This window comes from Numenius arquata, chromosome 1 (genome assembly GCF_964106895.1).
Source record: "Numenius arquata chromosome 1, bNumArq3.hap1.1, whole genome shotgun sequence".
Taxonomy (NCBI): Eukaryota; Metazoa; Chordata; class Aves; order Charadriiformes; family Scolopacidae; genus Numenius; species Numenius arquata.
The window spans coordinates 85,017,219-85,034,555 of NC_133576.1; the positions used below are offsets into that span (position 1 = coordinate 85,017,219).

Below are 17,337 nucleotides of genomic sequence, written 5' to 3' on the forward strand. Positions count from 1 at the left end.
AACATTCAGATAAAGGCATCGCAGATGCTCCAGATGCCTTTGATTGACATAACATCTTGCATAAAAATAACTATCCAAATAACTATCCAGCATAGGTGTCGTTCGTCACAAATGAAGACTTTGTATTAACCCCTCAATGGTGACCTTACAGACAACATATTTCAGTTTTTATTAACGCAGATAGACATCAACTTAATTTTGCAGGGGGGATGCATTAAATATGCTTTTTCTTTGGAAAAAAGTCCAAAGGATAACACACTTTTTGACCTGCAATGACTGTTATTTACCCACACTAGTTCACTTTTTGCCCAGTTGAGTATAATCTAATGGGAAAATCCCTCAATTTTTAGGTAACGGTTTTAAACAAGAATGCATTTGAGCCAGTTTAAATATAAATGTTTTGTGTGTGGAAAAATATACACGAATGTTAAAATGAAGTACTTGCAGCTTCCCTATCTGCAGAGGAATGAGTACAGATGGATTTAATCTTAGTACTAGTCCTTTCACCTTGACACATCACTTGCGCCATCTGTATAACAACAACCAGGAAATCTAGATGAAGTCCTACTAACAAGGAAACGCTAGCATTCTTTTTCTTACATTGCATGACAGGTGGCACAGAAAAGAAAGGTTTTCATTTAAAATATGATTTGCACCAGTTTCTTTTTGCACAAGTCAGCTGAGTTCCATAAGTGAGAAACAACTTGGATTTTATTTTAACCAGATTCATAGTCCTTGAATAAATTACTGCCTTGTAACAGTGCAAGAAATCAATCTCATTCTGTGTCAACCAGCTGCTCATACACAGAGCGCTCCCTGTGCAAACACACCCCAGTGAAGTCAAAGTCTACTCACAGCGTGAAATCCAGAAGTGCCATGGGCTGGCAATTGAGCACCCTCGTGCTTTAGAGAAACAATAATAAGAAAATGTTGTTGAATTTCTCAAGGTGTGTGGTGAATAATGCACACAGTGCTTCTTTTCTTGGGGGAATACGACAGGATTCAGAGTTGCCTTGCCCCAGCAGAGAGATAATTGCTATAATTCATTAGAGAGGCTCATTTCCATTTTTCATTACTGGAGCAAAACTTTATAAACTGTGTGGAAGGGAACAGGAGCTTTTGTTTCCTGAGGCTGCATATATGGTAATTTTAATTCAACCAACCAGTTGAACCGGCCTATACTGGTCATTACATTTCCTGTCTTCTTCCTGTCATTTTGTAGTTTAATTTCTTCATCAACTTGCTCCTAGTTTTACATGTTCTTTCAGCTTCTCTGTCTTGAGGCATACAGCAAGTAAACTCATTGGCGGAGATGAGTAAGCTCAGTTTCTACAGGCTCCTCTTCAGAATAGTCAGTGTCTAACATCTATCCTACATCATTTTTGTTTCAGCTGTGCAAAGAGAATACTTTCATGCTGGGAATGACTTTAAACTATGTCCTATTTTAAGATAAGCCTATTTATTTTCCCCGTGCCCTCGCCACATTTGCCGATCAAAGGCACTTGCATCTAAGCAAGTTTTGTTTCTTACAGATGCTTTGCCTGTCTTATTCTATTCTAAAGTACAAGTGCTCATGAAGCCGAATTTATAACTCATAGCTAGAGCCTATGATGGAAAAAGCAAAGGGTTTGAACTCCGCTGCAGGTTTAAGAGGAAGGCAAAGCTGTGTCAAAAGAGATACAAAAAGAAAAAAAAAAAACAAGGAAAGAGACCACAGGTTACATCGTTAAAATCCAGAACTTTACCATTGTTACTATAACTTCTTTAAGATTTGGCTTACAACACGCAAGCAAGCAAGAAGAAAACTGTTATTCAAACAGCAGAAATACAGAAGAACTGGAAAGGTGCAAAGCACCACAGCAATCGGTAGGCTGCTCTCAGAGCAACCCTTCTGCAAGCTTGTCTCTAACTGGGAGCAACATTCTCCAGGACTCTTGCCTGGACTATGCAGACCTGCATAGATGTGTTCCAGCTTCTGCAGTGTTATGCATCAAAGCAAGAAGGTACCAAGCTATGACTTTTTTCTTTTTCAAAATGCAGTTCAGAACCATCCCAAAACTGGAGTACTTCATTTTTCTGAACCTTTGAAATCTGTAGAATACATCTGCAATCTGCTTTGACCTGAAATAGCAGGCTAGGTCAGAAGCTTACTGCACTTCATTTACTTGCTTATTTGTTTCTAGTCCGGACCAAAACCAGATAATGAAGAAACATACCAGAATTATCTGCATTATTCATACCTCCTGCCTGCTTTTCAAAGGAAATAGGATTTGATGGCCAAGGGCTGGGGTGGTTAGGATTTGAATTAATTTCTGACTCAAGTTCTTGGTGCAAAAGATATGTTTGTACAGTCTTAGATTAATAGACCCTTCATCTTGTCAGGAATCCTAAAAAGGATTGTATCTATAAAAATAAATAAGAAAAAAGTCCCATGATTTTTTCAATGCACGAAATATTTTAATTCAATCCAGAAAAGGTAGAGTCATTTTTAATTTTATCTGAAGCGGCTTACCCATCCTCCTTTTATGTTGACATGCTTCTTGGGTTCAATTATTTTCAGAAGATATAACTTGCCTCACATTATCCTACAGATGGCTTCCAGCCCTTTAAGAAAAGTACTATGCCAGCCAAATCTCTGCGATGTTTACATTTCCTTTCAACGTGGTTTTAGCAATTTTATCTCATTTTATTTTGCTATTTAGGAAAACCTGGCAAAATATCAGAAGAAAAATGTGCAGATGAGTGCTCTTCATGGAAACTAGATAGATGCTTAGTACCTTCCCAAGCCAGGCTAACCTTGGGCTTTCTGATTAGCTTGTTGAAATTCAAATTCATTTGATGCCCGTGGATCCTTTCAGGATTAGTACCTCTTTAGATGAAGAGCAAAGTTAGCTCAAGCTGTCTTGTATGATGCAGGCTAAAAGCTGGTGATTGTGTTGATGAAAAGCACCTCTTGGCTTTCCTTTTATATTCAGAAGTGAGCTACCCAAGGCTCATGCTTTTGGCCTCCTTCCCCTGAATTTGCAGTGCAGAGCTGCATCTTATTCGCATGGTGGCAGCCAGCATCGTGCGCTCCACACACAGAGCTGTAGGATGTCTTTACCAGGCTGCAGCGCTGTGCTGCCATCCCTTGTCATACAGGCCAGTAGGCGTAGGTCTTTCACACCCAAAAGCCTACAGGTCAACTAAAAACCGTGCACAGAGGAAAAAGGAAAAACTTTACTGCTTGCCCTCTTTGGCTGCTGGGCATAGAAGGAGACAAGAACACACTTTGTGTTCCCAAGCAAAGGCCTCAAGAGTTTTGGTGTTCCCTGAATCTGCATGTAAGTACACAGCCAGTTCTCAGAACAGAAATTCCTGGCCACCTCGAGCCTCCCTGCCTAAATATTCACAACACGGGGAAACCTGTTGAGACCTCTCTGTACTGTTCCCCTTCTCCCTGTGCTCCAGGACAGCCTCGGTGGAAAACCCAGCACCTTTCTCTGCATCACTATCTTGGTCGCCGTCATGCTCCATGAAACAAGTTTTTTGCTAGTCTAGCAAGGATCCCCACACTACCCCCTGAAAATCATGTTGCCTTTCTCCTTCACAAATCACCACCCAGCCATAGACAGGTACTGTAAAAGAAAATGAGTTCAGGAGGTTCCTGGAGGTTATAAATGATGGCATGTGAAAGAGAATTAGGAGATTCGATTTTCCTACACTGGGCTGACCCCCATAAGACTGAATAGAGAAGAAAAATTGCTTTGTCTAAGCAAATGTGAGATGGTAGTCACATAAGGAATGGAGCAAACCATATGGAATAGCAGACTCTTATTTAAATAAACACTTTCTAAACCAGAAAAACATTTAAATGTTAGCAATAAAAATTTAAAATGCTCCTTGCTCTGCCTCATCTCCCCGTTTACCTCTGTAATTCCTTTATACCAACATATTACGTTTATGATTTCTGTCTGACAGACCCTTTCCCTATTTACCTCTAGCTGAACTTCAATCTGACTTTTAACAGCTGCCTAAAGATCCATAGTTGGGATTCTTTGCTCCGTCTGGTTTCTGATAACAGGCAAAGCTCGATTAACTTACCCTGATAAGTTGCTATGGCAACTTCCACCAATGCAGCAAGAATGAAGCATTCACAGGTATGTTCTTATCAGTGCACATTTCCCCTGACTATGCAATCTAATCCATTAAAATTAAATGGCGAATTGTACAAATGAAGGCTGAGCCCCGGACTCCTTGATGGAAGTTTGTCTTTAGCCAGGATTATAGTGTGAGTATTTCTTTCTTTCTTAGAAAACACTTCAGCAAGCCAACAGATAGCACAATAAGGTCTCAGAACCAGATAAGATTGCATTCAGAAGTGCAATAAACCCTAAAGAGAACCTTAGTATAGTTAATCCTGTTATTTATCACTATTAATAATGAAAAATGACAAAACACTCCTGGCTGGCTTAGGGCACAGCTACCTGAAAAAGTGCAAAGCACATTTGGGTTTCCTAAGCATCAGACACTCCAGCGCTTCCAAAGGGGGGAAAAAATGTAGGTGTGGGTCTAAACTCAGCTGTGTGGTCAACACGCAGTAGCTGAGCCCTTCCTGAAAGCCCAGTAAATTCACTTGCGTTTGCTGGAGAGCTTCCAGAGTGGCTGCCATGAGTGTGTGTGGGCAGCTGTCAGGGTGCAAAGTTCAGTAACTTGTTTGTGTCCTTAGCATCCACTGAGTACCGACAGAGTATGGCTCATATCCCAGAGTGAGAGGGCAGCTGTGGTCATTTGGTCCAGGAGGCCAGAGTTAAACCTTTAGGTAGTTATAGGTCAGGGAAATATCCTGCCCACATCTTTTTTACAATGATGCTCTTCTAATCTCTGTTTTCTCTCTGATAAAGTGGATGGCTGAGAGAGGCAGGAGAGTGTGTTAGCATGGGTACGAGTGGCCTTGAAGTGATTACAGTGCCTTTGCCATGGGGAGACATTAAGGAACAAATGACATTGAAGAATATGTCCCTATATATCATTAACTATTTTCTAGATTTCTGAAAGAGTGTTTGCCAGCCATGTTATTTCGCATTTTAGCACCGAAATAAATCAGTATTACAACCTGTGGGAAATAGGATTTTTAAAAAGTGCTTCCACAACTAGCTTGAGAATTTCAGGGGTTTTGTCCCAGGACATTACCAAGTCAATTTGCAGCTGGTCACATTCCTGCACATTTCACAGGCAGTATTTTTTCTCCAATCAATCCCTCTCCCATCTGTCTACATCCAGCTGATTTTATGATAAAAGAGATTTTTAGGGGACTCAGTTTTGCCACACTGATTTTTATCAAGCCAGGGGTGATGATGAAAAACATGATGAAGCTGGGCTTCTCTCTGTAGGCAGAGAGGAACTGAGTTCACCATTTTCCATCTAACAACAAAGGTCTTTACCTGGGTGACCTCTGGCTGGCATAGTGAGCTGTGCTAGTACGTGAGTGACCTTTGTGACAGCCAGGTGGGATTGAAACAGGAGCTGTCCTCTTCTTTCCTAAAACTGTGGGCATTGCAACCTGGGAGAGATGGGTTGCAAATAAAGCCAGCCATGGTTTCGCAGTCCCGTCACTACTTGAGAAAGTGCTCTATACTTCACGAAGAGGAGGGTATTCACAGTCTACCAGCACTGGAACAGCCTGCCCAGGGAGGTGGTGGAGTCACCAACCCTGGAGGTATTTAAGAAACATGTAGACATGGCACTTAAGGGCATGCCCTAGTGCCTGAGATTGTTGGGTTGGGTGTTTTGTTTTGTGTTTGGTTTTTTCTTTTGTGTATGGTTGGACTCGATGATCTCAAAGGTCCTTTCCAACCATGAAGATTCTGTGACTCTGTGATACCTGTACCCTGGACACATTGCTTCTCTGCTACTCTGTGCTTGGAGGTGTAATCTGAACTGAATTGCCTGAGCATAAGTGATAAGGGGAAGACTAGGTAAACTTTCTCCTCTTTCCCTCATGGCACAAAGTGAAGTTACCAATTCGGACTTGTTAACTTGGAAATTATGAAGATCATGCTTTACAGAAACAGCTGATTATTTTTTCTGGATAACTTCATTCCTGTAGTGCAAATGGATGGTTAGAAAATCCTACAGACACAATAAGAAATGACCGAGAACCCTGCATCTTCTATTTCAGAAGAAAAGAACGCCTGACAGGAAGACCTCATTAAGGTGTTCAAGACAGGAACATATTTTTAATATGTGTTCAATGCAGCACAGAGTGACCCCTTGTTGCCAAAAAAAATGAAGTAGAAATACCGTCAAGGTGTATGACAGTAATTTCACAGTCTATCTGGGTTTGTAGACTATGAGCTCTGTAAGATAGAGTCTGAAAATGAAATTCATCTCACAGGACACCAGTGTCCCTCCCCGTCTGAGCTGCAAACTCTTCTGCAGTCAATGGTGAGAAACAGGATCTGAAGGGTGCAAGTGCATCTTAATCCAATAGAGATTTTTAAAGTAACTCTGATCAACTGTGCCCTGAAAGCACCTATTTCTCTCAGCTGATAGTAAAGGATACATTATTTGGCTAGCTCTGGGGCTAGATATCTCCATTTGGTTAAGCGGATTTCATCTGAATGAATGAATAACAGTTGAAAAGATTTTTATGTACATATTATTTCTAAGATTATAAATGTTCACTGATTTTTAAACCCATTAACATTCATTGTGAGATCGTGGAAAAAGGAAGCTTCTTTCAGGTTCATTTATTATGCAGAGAGTTTTTTTCTATCAGTGATTGCTGCTCTTTTCAGTAGAAGAAATGCGTTTCTCAAATTTCTGTTATTTCTGCATATATATTATGCTTCTAATATATGAGCACTGTAGGTACGTTATATTAAAAAAGGCAATGCACTTCAAGCAATTAGCTTTTTACATTAGTCACTGTAGCAGTTACTTAGGTAACACAGTTATTATTATGTACTGGAAATTTTCATGGGCTTGAACGTTTAAAGAGAAAAACAACTTTCATTCCAGTCTGTTTACATTTGGGTTCCTATATAGTATTTAAGCTGTCCAGATATATAATAGGAAAGCAAAATTCCCAGCACTTTAAAGCGAATGCAATTATACCACAGACTGTTAAGAGCTGATTGTGTATCAGCAATGTGGTTTGCTCCCATAGAAATGAATAGCAATGTCAGTTGGTTTTCCATCAGGCTCTGGAAGTGAGTTAGTCTTGCCTGAATTTAAAAGCTCTCAGTGTGAGTGTTGACATGTGACCTGTGTTTCAAACCCCACCACAGACAGTGGAGACTTGGAGTGGGATGCAGTTGCCTGCACACAGGTATTCACTGCCTTTGCAGGCCTTTTCTCTCTTCTACATGCCAGTACAGGTCTCCAGTAGGTCCTGCACCATACCTGAGACCCTCATGTGAAGGCCCTAGATGCCTCTCTGGACAGCCAATTGAGTCAGTGGCGTCTAGGGAGTTATTCAGGTGTCCTGCTGCCTCGTTTTGGTCTGATTTAGAATATTATGAGTAGCTCCTAGATCCTTCATTCAACACAGAAATAAATGAATATAATGCCATTTTGGAGTCCTCTGGAGCATCCAGAAGACTGAGGAACTCCTGTAAGGCCCTTATCGCATCTATTAACTTCTTGGAGATACCTGGATAGGACAGGTCATTTTACTTGGCATGGGGCACTTGTGTTTCAGCAAGTGAATTCTCCTTGTTATTTACCACCTTGACTAGTTCTCCATTGCTACTAAGGGAGATCAACAAACCCAGCTCCACATAACACCCATATTATAGACATTGAATACGACACAGTGAATTCCATTTCTTATGTATCAGAAATGACATATGCATGACATACGTTCAGTGCAGAAGAAGCAAAACCCAAGAAACCGACAAAGACATGTACATGATGGTCATTTATGATTGCTGCCAACAGTTTGCAAAACCAGCAAAGCATGGTGAACTTGTGAGCGTCTAATCAATCCTCAGTGAGTACACCTAAGTCCTAAATTCTAATAGCCTCGGTCATGTTCACTTTAGTAGGGCTATTTGTGGAGAAGTCAGGTATTGACTGCTCAGCAGGGGTTAATCTAACTCAGTTTTAGTCCTCTGTAAGCTAAATATCTTGTCAAGCCTAAAGTTCTTCATAGTTGATAGAGAAACATTGGCACTTCCAGGGAGATATTTATGCAATCTCTGGCAGATGTCTACATCAGACTGGGAATTAAGCATTGAAAATGCCTGTTTTCTTAATCAGCTGTGGAGGGACTCCATGCTACTAAGTCCTAATCCTGTCACTGGAGTGTACCTCAGTACATGCCAGTGTCCAGAGTGGGATCTGCTGAAGTATCTTGCAGGTGTTCTTCTGCTTTCCATGGTTATTAAGTACCTGAGTGGCAGTATGGAGGGTTATGCATTTTGCCCTAATGTGAAGCTGTGATGCTGCTAGGGTCTACACCCAGACTGAGGATCCAAAAAGTTCTGCTGGGTCTGCTAACAGACGCATAACCTTAGACTGAGTTGATGATGGATAAAATCAGATATGAAGTATCCTTTCCTTCCCTCTTCCCCAGAATTATTAGAGGTCTTGGCTTTCCCATCACTGAGTATCTGTAACTAGTCACTCAAGCTTTGCTGTTTACAGGCAGCTGCATTATAGGAGCGTCTTTATTACTGTCCCAACAACCTAAACCGATATATTGATATGATTGGGGGATGTGAGATAAAAAAAGCAGGAGGAAAATATAGGAAATCTTTCCTAACGTAAAATATTTGGTTTTGACTAAAGAAAGTTCACAAAAGGGTCACTATCTATATGAAGGTAAACCTTTTTAGTCCTTGTATTTTACCTCCTCTCTAATCACTAGTAATACACATACAAGTACGTAAAGTGTCAATTTCTGTCTATTAGAAGCAAAGAAAAATGTATGAGATATTTGGCTTGGGAAATCAGTTTTCAGTCTGCTGTAACCTACTATTTGTTATAAGTGGAGTCTGGCGTTGCACACTCCTGTTATAAGTCCACAATATATCTGTGTGCTACAGTCTAGCAAAATAAAAATAGCTGCAAAGGGCTGGAAAGAACTAACTGCCAGTAAAGTATAACACATATATTTTTTTGGAGAGTGAGAATCACTATTTGCAATGAATTTTGAAATTATCAAAGCTTTAATTTCTCTGTTGGCATCCACACTTGTGCACAACTAACTGTTGCTGAGAAGATATTTTATGGTCTGTAGTCACTTGCACAAAAGGACACTAATTTTCTAGGGGTAAATGAACTGGTGATATATTACAAAAACCATTTTTTATGAAAACTTAGAACTTGTTGGTTGTACTCATATTAACAATGCAAGAATTCATCACAGTGTAACACCTTTCAGACAGGTAGTCAGTCCTCGCTGTTGCTGTTGTGTTACCTGGAAGCATCTCAATGAGCATGGTTTATGCACTGCAAGTGGAGACACAAGCTCTGCTAGCAATTTTTAAACAATGTTTTTTCTTTTAATATCATATCAAAATGCTAAAGTGCAGAGGATGTTTATATAGTCACTATCTTTCTTTTCCATTAACAAGAACATTAAGAATTCATTTTTCCTTCTGCGCAGATTCATGCACAGGCATGTGAAATGAAATGTCATCTATCTTCCAGCTGAAAGAGCAGTGTTGATGTATTTCCTGCTTAGATTCATCTTCCAGAGGCTGATAATACAAACTTTCTGTATATTGGAAAAACCCCCACTGTCTTTATTGAGCAGAGGCTAAAACATCAAATGGAAAGAAGAGGATTTTAATCCAGATTTACAAGGGGAAATTGCCATTGAATAAAACTTGTGCAGCCTCTGGAATGAATTATTTTTGTTGGAGGCTAGCCATCCTTCTAGGTACCTGGTGACACCATGACAATGAGTATGATTAGAAGTATGATTAGAACTATCTATCAATATGTTTTATAGAGTAAAATGTCTGTGCACATTTGATTCATAGAGCCTAACTCCAAAGCCCAGCATTACGGTTACATTTGGACATCTACAAATTGAATGTCTGAGCTAATCATCCAGATTCTCTTCATACTCAGTGGGGAGAAATGGGTAATTCAGATTCTTGTCATCTCCAAATGAGTATCTTATGCAAGGTCTGGATGTGCCTAATTCTCTCCATCAATTAATAAAGGAATGAGGTGATAGGTCAGACTTTGATAGCAACATTAGAAACATGAAAAGCTAGGGCAAATAAATCCCACTTCATCTTAGTCTGGTTTGATATGGCACAGATGTGCAACCTTTAGCCTTCACATCCTGCTTTTTTTTTACCCTAATAGCCAAGATCAGGAATCACATAATGCCTCAATGTACAACAGTTGAAGACCTGTGACTATGCCATTTCTTCATCTTACAGTGTGCAGAGAAGTCTAGTAATCAGGAATGGATTCTGCCCACACATTTTGTATTTCCCGTCTCTGTAACAGGGATACACAATACTGCTCATACCCCTAAGACATTCTTGGAAAGATGATGACTCTTAGTGGGTCTTCACACTCATCAGGTAAAGGTTGTTCAACCAGTACTAATGAGTACATTTTTAGAAGATGTTCAAGCAGTCACTGTGTTCAATGAGACAGGCAACACATCACCATTCAGGCAAGGCAGACACTGCATGGTGGTCAAGACCGTGCATTTTTTTGGACAACTAAGTAAGGTAGAGAGCTGTCTCTCCTGTTACTGTTGGAAGGTGGTCTTTCCTTGCTCATACTGAACAGGGTCCAAACAGCAGGAAGACACATTCCACCTGAAGGCAGAGGCAACTACTATACTAAAGCTCTTTCTCAGTAACTGCCTCATGTGCATTAGGAATGCAATGCATCAGGCACCACAGCATGCAGAACCACTCAGCTCGGGGATGGAATAACATCGCCATTTTTAAAAACAGGACTCTGGCAGGTCTCCCAGGAGGGTTCTGACAGCCACCATCACTCATCCACCTTTGCCACCTGAAACTGGTATTAACCATGAGGGAAAAAGCGTTCACTCAGACTTAAACTTACTTAGATATTGCTGTGACACAGAAACTGAGAATAAACAAAACCTGACACTGAGCAAACACCTATTTTTGGAGAACCAAGAAAATCCTAAATCTGTCACCAAATGTCCACAACAAATGTTGTAAAATATATTTATTCATTGTGTGTATTGTATCCAGACAGCTATTAAGAAATAGGGCTCTGCTTAAGCACACAAAACCTAAAAAATAGAGGAGCTATACACAGCAGATAACTCCCGTACATTTAACAGGAGTCATCTGCTGATTAACATCACACAGGGTGAAATGGCAAGTCCAACATCACAACATCTAAGAATTGTGGGGGGAGTAGCCTGTGGGAAGTCAGTGGGCTTCTAGAACACCTGCATAAGCCTGTCATCTTCACTCTTCAGAGTATGGCCAATACCTCCTGAGCTATGAAGTCTTTTACAGGCTCATTGTATCTTTCTCTATGGCCTCTGTATGGCAGAAGGTGTTCAAGAAATCTGTCTCAGTATTTTAAACCCTCTGAGATTTATACTTACTGGATTTTATTCTAGGACGTCTTGAGAAATAAACTATTGAGAACAAGCATCCTATATCAGGAAGATTGTGCTATCACTGCATATATTTAACATTTCTAGACTCTGAACTAAATGGATTCTAAAAAACCTGAAACATAAACTCCACTTTCAGGAGTGGCCCAGAGGATTCCCTGGGCAATTCAGGTCAATGTCTTCATAGTATACAGTCCTGTTAATTTTAGTCTTTTAGAGCTAAAATGCAAAGCAGGTTTTTTTTTTTTAATCATATTTTCTAATTCATGTAGTTTTGGAACACTGGGAAGGAATTGTTCACAACAGATTTGTTAGGTTACTATAGCATTTTTTAAATTGTAACAAAAATCATTACACAATGGAATAAAAAGCCCCAAATTTAAAAATATGACTGAATGGACACTTAAAATACATCCCATTTTATTCCTAAAAAAATGTTTCAGGGTTTGTTGCTCATGGAAATTGAGACTTTATTTGTTTTTATTTTAAGGAAAGCAGTAGGGAAGATAAAAGAACATTTTCCTACAAAGTGCAGAACAATGTGTTACCTCCCCAGGGTAAAGAGCATGAAAGGTTTTCTTCTTCAGACTGGGTGCATGCTCATCCACTTATCTATGCAGCCACTATACTGTACTTGAATGTAAATCACTTGCAAAATGCCATGGCCAATTTCTCAGTTGCCTCTCTCCATAGTATGCATGTGCATTATGTATTATATGGTTAATAGTGCATCGGCTCCCTTGTGGAAAATCAAGACAGCTTCCATGTCTTCCTGAAAGAAAATGTGGAATTATTTTATCCACGTCCAGCCAGGTCAGGCTGCAGTATGTTCTCGGGAGAAATTCCAGCTGAATTAAGGCAGTGCCGTGCTGTGTGCAGTGGATACAGAGGTACTCGAGGCAGCTCAAACACAGGAGGTATTATGGCTATATCATCACGGAGCTCTCTGTAGACCAATTAGTCCTGCTAAGAAGCAGGATGTAACAGTCCGAGCTAAATGCATTGAGGTACTTCACAAGTGAGATGATGCACATCTGCATGGTTCCTGCCTTCCCCTTGGGCTGCCCTGGACCCTGCTTAGGAGACCTTCTGTCTGAAACCCAGGGACCTCTGACATTCACAGGCTGGAAAGCATAAGGGAATCTACTTTACCAAGCTCCCATGGAGAAGCTCAATGGTTTGCCCAAGACCGGACAGCGAGACAGGGGCAATCCTAGGGAAACAGACCAGGAAGTCCTGGGAGCTTCTCTCCATTGCTCCAGTGCTATCTCAAGGCCCAGCCCCCAGAGCCGGTGGTTGCATTGCTGCACGTGCAAATGTTGGGTCTGAGACCATGGGGGCAGTTATGCCAGCTTTTAGCTCACAGAGAGAATACATACGCTTCTTTCTGGGTGTGAGATATCATCCTTGGAGTGGGAGAAAACTACTAGAAAGAACCTGCAGCTCTGGGCACCGGGCAGAATTAAATCAGCCAGGATGCAAAACTACAGAAAGAACTGCCAGCATTTTAGCCTACAAGACACACACAAAGTAAAGATGGTGAAGATGAAACTTAAAGAATTGTTTTGCCCAGCATTGTACAAAGACAAATGGGAATGAAGGTGAAGAATAAGAATACCAGAGCTTACACCATGTTGCATTGTCCTCCAGATAGTCCTCTGGGAAGCAAGAGGGAAACAGATTCAGGGAACAGAAAAACAAAACAAAACAAAACAAAGTAAACCACAGGTTATACCAAACAGGCAACCACAGAGAAGTTAACGAGTCTTTATAAGCAGTTGATTTTAAATGACAAATCTTACATCATGCTCTACAGAAGCAGCTGAGCTCAGTGGTTAAAATTATTTTGTTTCTGACGATATTTATCATATTGAACTTCAGATGTAATTGCTAGATGCCTGGCTTAAGGTTGTTACTTTTTGGCACTTTGTAGTAGAGGGATAGGGCATAATTTCTCTGAGCTGTTTGAATGTATACTTTAGGATGAGATGAATCGTGCTTTACAAATATTTGATCTCAATTCAGTTGCCTAAACCTATGTTTAGACAACTGAACAAAGACCTTTATTTCTCTCTGTTAGCGGTAAAAACTACAGTCATCTAGACTTCAAATCTAGATAGATGGTTATAGGTATCTATACTAGGGATGTCTGTATTGAATCAAAAAAGTCCTCATTTTTGCTTCTGTTAAAGTCAGCAGAGAAGTAGGATGGAATCCAGCTACCTAAATACGGGCATAGAAAGTGAATTTAGTAGCTCTGAGATATTCCATCTTACTTTCAGCCAGGTCTCCTGTAACTTTGCTTTCACATTTGGACATCTTGAAGACCATAGTTTTCTCAAATAGCATTAGGTGACTATGTTTATGTAGCTGAATTCCACTCAGAGGGACCTGAGAAAAGTTGGGGCTCAGTTCTGTTCTACCTCTTTGATGCCACATAGCAGACATCCTCTGGGGTTTCCTACCCAGCCTTCAACTGCCAGTCCAGGAGGATTGTCCTATCTGCCAACTCAATTAGATGTCTTATATGCTCCGAGGCATCCCAGTGTTGCATATCTACATGTGGATATCTTGGTTGAGCCTTTCATCTCCCAGTCTGTGAGGCGTATGTGCCTGATGGGGTGAATCACTCTCCAAAGATGTGTCTCTCTCCATTGACTTCAGAAAGAGCCTGACTTTTAGGCTCTGTGCTGTGAAGATGTGATTAAATTGCCTGAGCATGGGTATCTTTAATTGCTTGAGATGCTGCAGCATATTCTACCTGGCTGCCACTGCTGCTCCAGAATTATATTGGTCTCCTCTAGTCCTGTGCCATATCTGCCAGTCCCATCTTTCAGGTACTCTGGGGTGTCTCAGATGGTGCTTTACGTCTATGCTTAGACAACTCTCTCAAGCTCTGTGTAACTTCCCAAATACATCTGATGCATTTTAAACCACCTGTACCACTGCTTTTGGGGGATTTTTTTTCTTTTTTTCATGTTTCTCACAATTAATTTTGTTCTATTTCTTTGATTTATTTATTTAGATCTATTTCTTACTGGGTACAGCTATGACAATAACACCGTGAAACTGCTCTCCTTCTTGGAATGGAATAGCTATATTCATCACATAAGTTCAGGCAAGGACGAAGGAGCACTTTCTCAGAAGGGTTCAGTACTTGATGATTTCAGTGTAGGCTTCTTACGAGGGCTTCTTTGTGCAACATACCTGATAAAATATGCTCATCTGAATTAAGCTTATAAATATGAGCAGGTTATGAGGAATATGAGCAGGAGTAAAAAAAATTGGTACAGATATGCTACATGTTTGCATAAGATTGAGATGTAGAGGAAATATTTTCTAAACTTGGTCTCTTTGAGGACATGCTGTCAAAGATGAAAGCAAAATTGTTTCTCATTTCTTTTGAGGTTTACATAGCTGCATGTTTGGACTTTGTGACGACAGTTTAAAGTTAAGTGGTCTGACAGTGTTTTACGAATACAAACTCCAGAATAGACTTCTAAAAGCACTGATGTAAGACTGTACAGTCAGCTGACTCACAAGGAAAGATTTGTTTCTTATATCTATAATAACCAAAAGGGGCTTTAACTATTTGATGCTACTATCAAAATACTAATATTGCTGTATGTCTTATTAAGAAGGCAATAGAAAATGATCAGTGTGCAGACTGGCAAACTGCTGTGAGTGGGACTCTCCTTACATCCTGTTAGTGTCGCAAGGGTTAGGAGGATCTGGCTGAAGCTGGTCCTCCAGGCTCTGTCTGCAGTTAATGAAGAGAGATATGTGATTCAGGGACTGATTCAGCACATTAAACGCTAAGGATCTAATGTAGGCAGGTTGAATGGTGTCCCTGCGAGGCAGGAGTGCAGCATTTATATCCTTCTGGATAAAATTACCCATGTTGGTGTGAGATGCAGGCAGTGACCTTTCCCAAGTGCTGCTAAGGGATTACAGCTCTGAAACAAGGCCTTCTGCTCTAATCCACGTAAACAGCCTTTCCTTGCTCCAGCTGAGGTCAGTGGACATCTCTAACTCAAGGGATTGTTGTTCTCAAACCAAAAGGAGATAATACGTGCATCACTGCCATTTGGAGATGGATTTGATACCAACATTCGTCGTTAACAGGCCATGAATAGTAAATATTTTTAATATCACCAGCAAGAAAAACAAATAGGTATTTGGCTTGAGCACTTTTTAAAGTAAAAGAAGCAATGCTAAGCTCTTTGTTTTTCCTGAAATAATGCATGAACAAACCTAGCTAAATCATATGGAGACAAGTTCCCTTTTGAAAGTCTACAAATTTTACGAGTTAGAAAGGATTATCTGCATTGGCAAATTTCATTAGCTACAGCCTTTAAAGGCCAGCAGCATATGACACATCTCCGCTTTATTCAGGATGCTGCTTCGTATTTGGAAGCTTGCAGTTTAGAACAGATATTACTGTTTTTAAAAATATTCTTATGTGAATATGGAATTTTTCTTAAACCTGTCTTTTGCTGCACGAATGCTTGAACTGTCTTTACAACATAAGAGTAATCGAAGCTGAACTGTGCTACCAGCCTTCCTTTTTATGTGCTTCCTCCCACTTCCTCTGTTTGCAGCCATTACCTTTGCCCGGAGCATGATGGAAACCTACAGGCTCTGGTGACCTTTCACTTTACATTGACCAATTCTAGGTCAAGATCCAGATCTCTGCACTGAGCATTACACAGGGGCTGGTTCTTTCAATCCAAAGTGAAAGGCTGAAGTTAAGAACCTGTCAAATATGGGTTGAGCATTACCAGCCAGATTTTTAGCCTGAGATGCTACACGAATCTGCTGTGGTAGAAAGACCGAAGTCTAAAATGGAGGTAAACATCTTCTCTTCTGCCTCTCCGTTTAGGATAACCAGACTATGCTATTTCCAGAAGAGCAGAGAACTAATAAATGTTGCTTTTTGTTGCAGGGTAATGCCATACCCTGACTAGAAATGCCATGGTATTTTTTTAGTTGAATTGCAATGAAGATTGACAGAATACAGTACATAGATAGAAAACAGCAGAGAGAGAGGCAATTGGAAAGACTTGGCACTGTGGAAGACTGTGACTGATAAAGGAATTTGCTGAATGGTGGTGTCAGGGAGGCACCCAGGTCCTTATCTGAATCAGTATATTTGGGTTCCTGCTCAGCGATTTAAGCTGCAGATCAGAGAAACCTCTAGACATTTTAGGGTCATAATCAGAATCTTGCTAAGACATTTTGGTGCTCTAGTGCAGCCAGCCCCTGCCTGGTAACCAACGGGAGTACCCTTCACTGAAACCTCATACCCACAACTAATGGGGGGGGACTGTTTCCAGCTGGCCGCTCCTCTCCCCTCACTCTTGCTATGGCCCTGAGCACGACCGTCTTCAGCCAGACAGACCAGTCCTGGTCAAGCGTTCAGCAATAAGCTCAGCAAGTGGAGGGTATGAGGTACAGTCTGGTTTAATTCAGACTCTTTACAGCCCTTTAATTTCGCTCATTGGCTTTACCTCAAGATGATTGCTGAGACAGTGTTACCAGCTATAATAATTAGCCCACTATAAATCTATAGATGTATAAATAGCAGGAACATCGAAGTCTGAAATGTGAATCCAATGACTGGTAGCAAAGAAAATAATCTTATGTTAAAGTCTTGTTTTCAAAATGATTGAATAAATAAAGCAAGATTAACGATCACTGAAGTTTTAGCTGATAAAAGTCAATTTTTGAGATGGATGGAAATAAGACAGTGGTAATTTTATAATTAAGTAAAG

General features: G+C 40.5%; 1 protein-coding gene across 1 annotated transcript in view; it reads right to left on the reverse strand.

Annotated features, from left to right (window-relative positions):
- Positions 1 to 17,337, reverse strand: part of GPC6 (glypican 6) — a 771,666-nt gene that overhangs the window by 44,231 nt on the left and 710,098 nt on the right. The window contains exon 7 of the mRNA XM_074168620.1: positions 13,192 to 13,221. Within this exon, the coding sequence (XP_074024721.1) occupies positions 13,192 to 13,221 (30 nt within the window). The remainder of the gene's footprint in view (positions 1 to 13,191; positions 13,222 to 17,337) is intronic.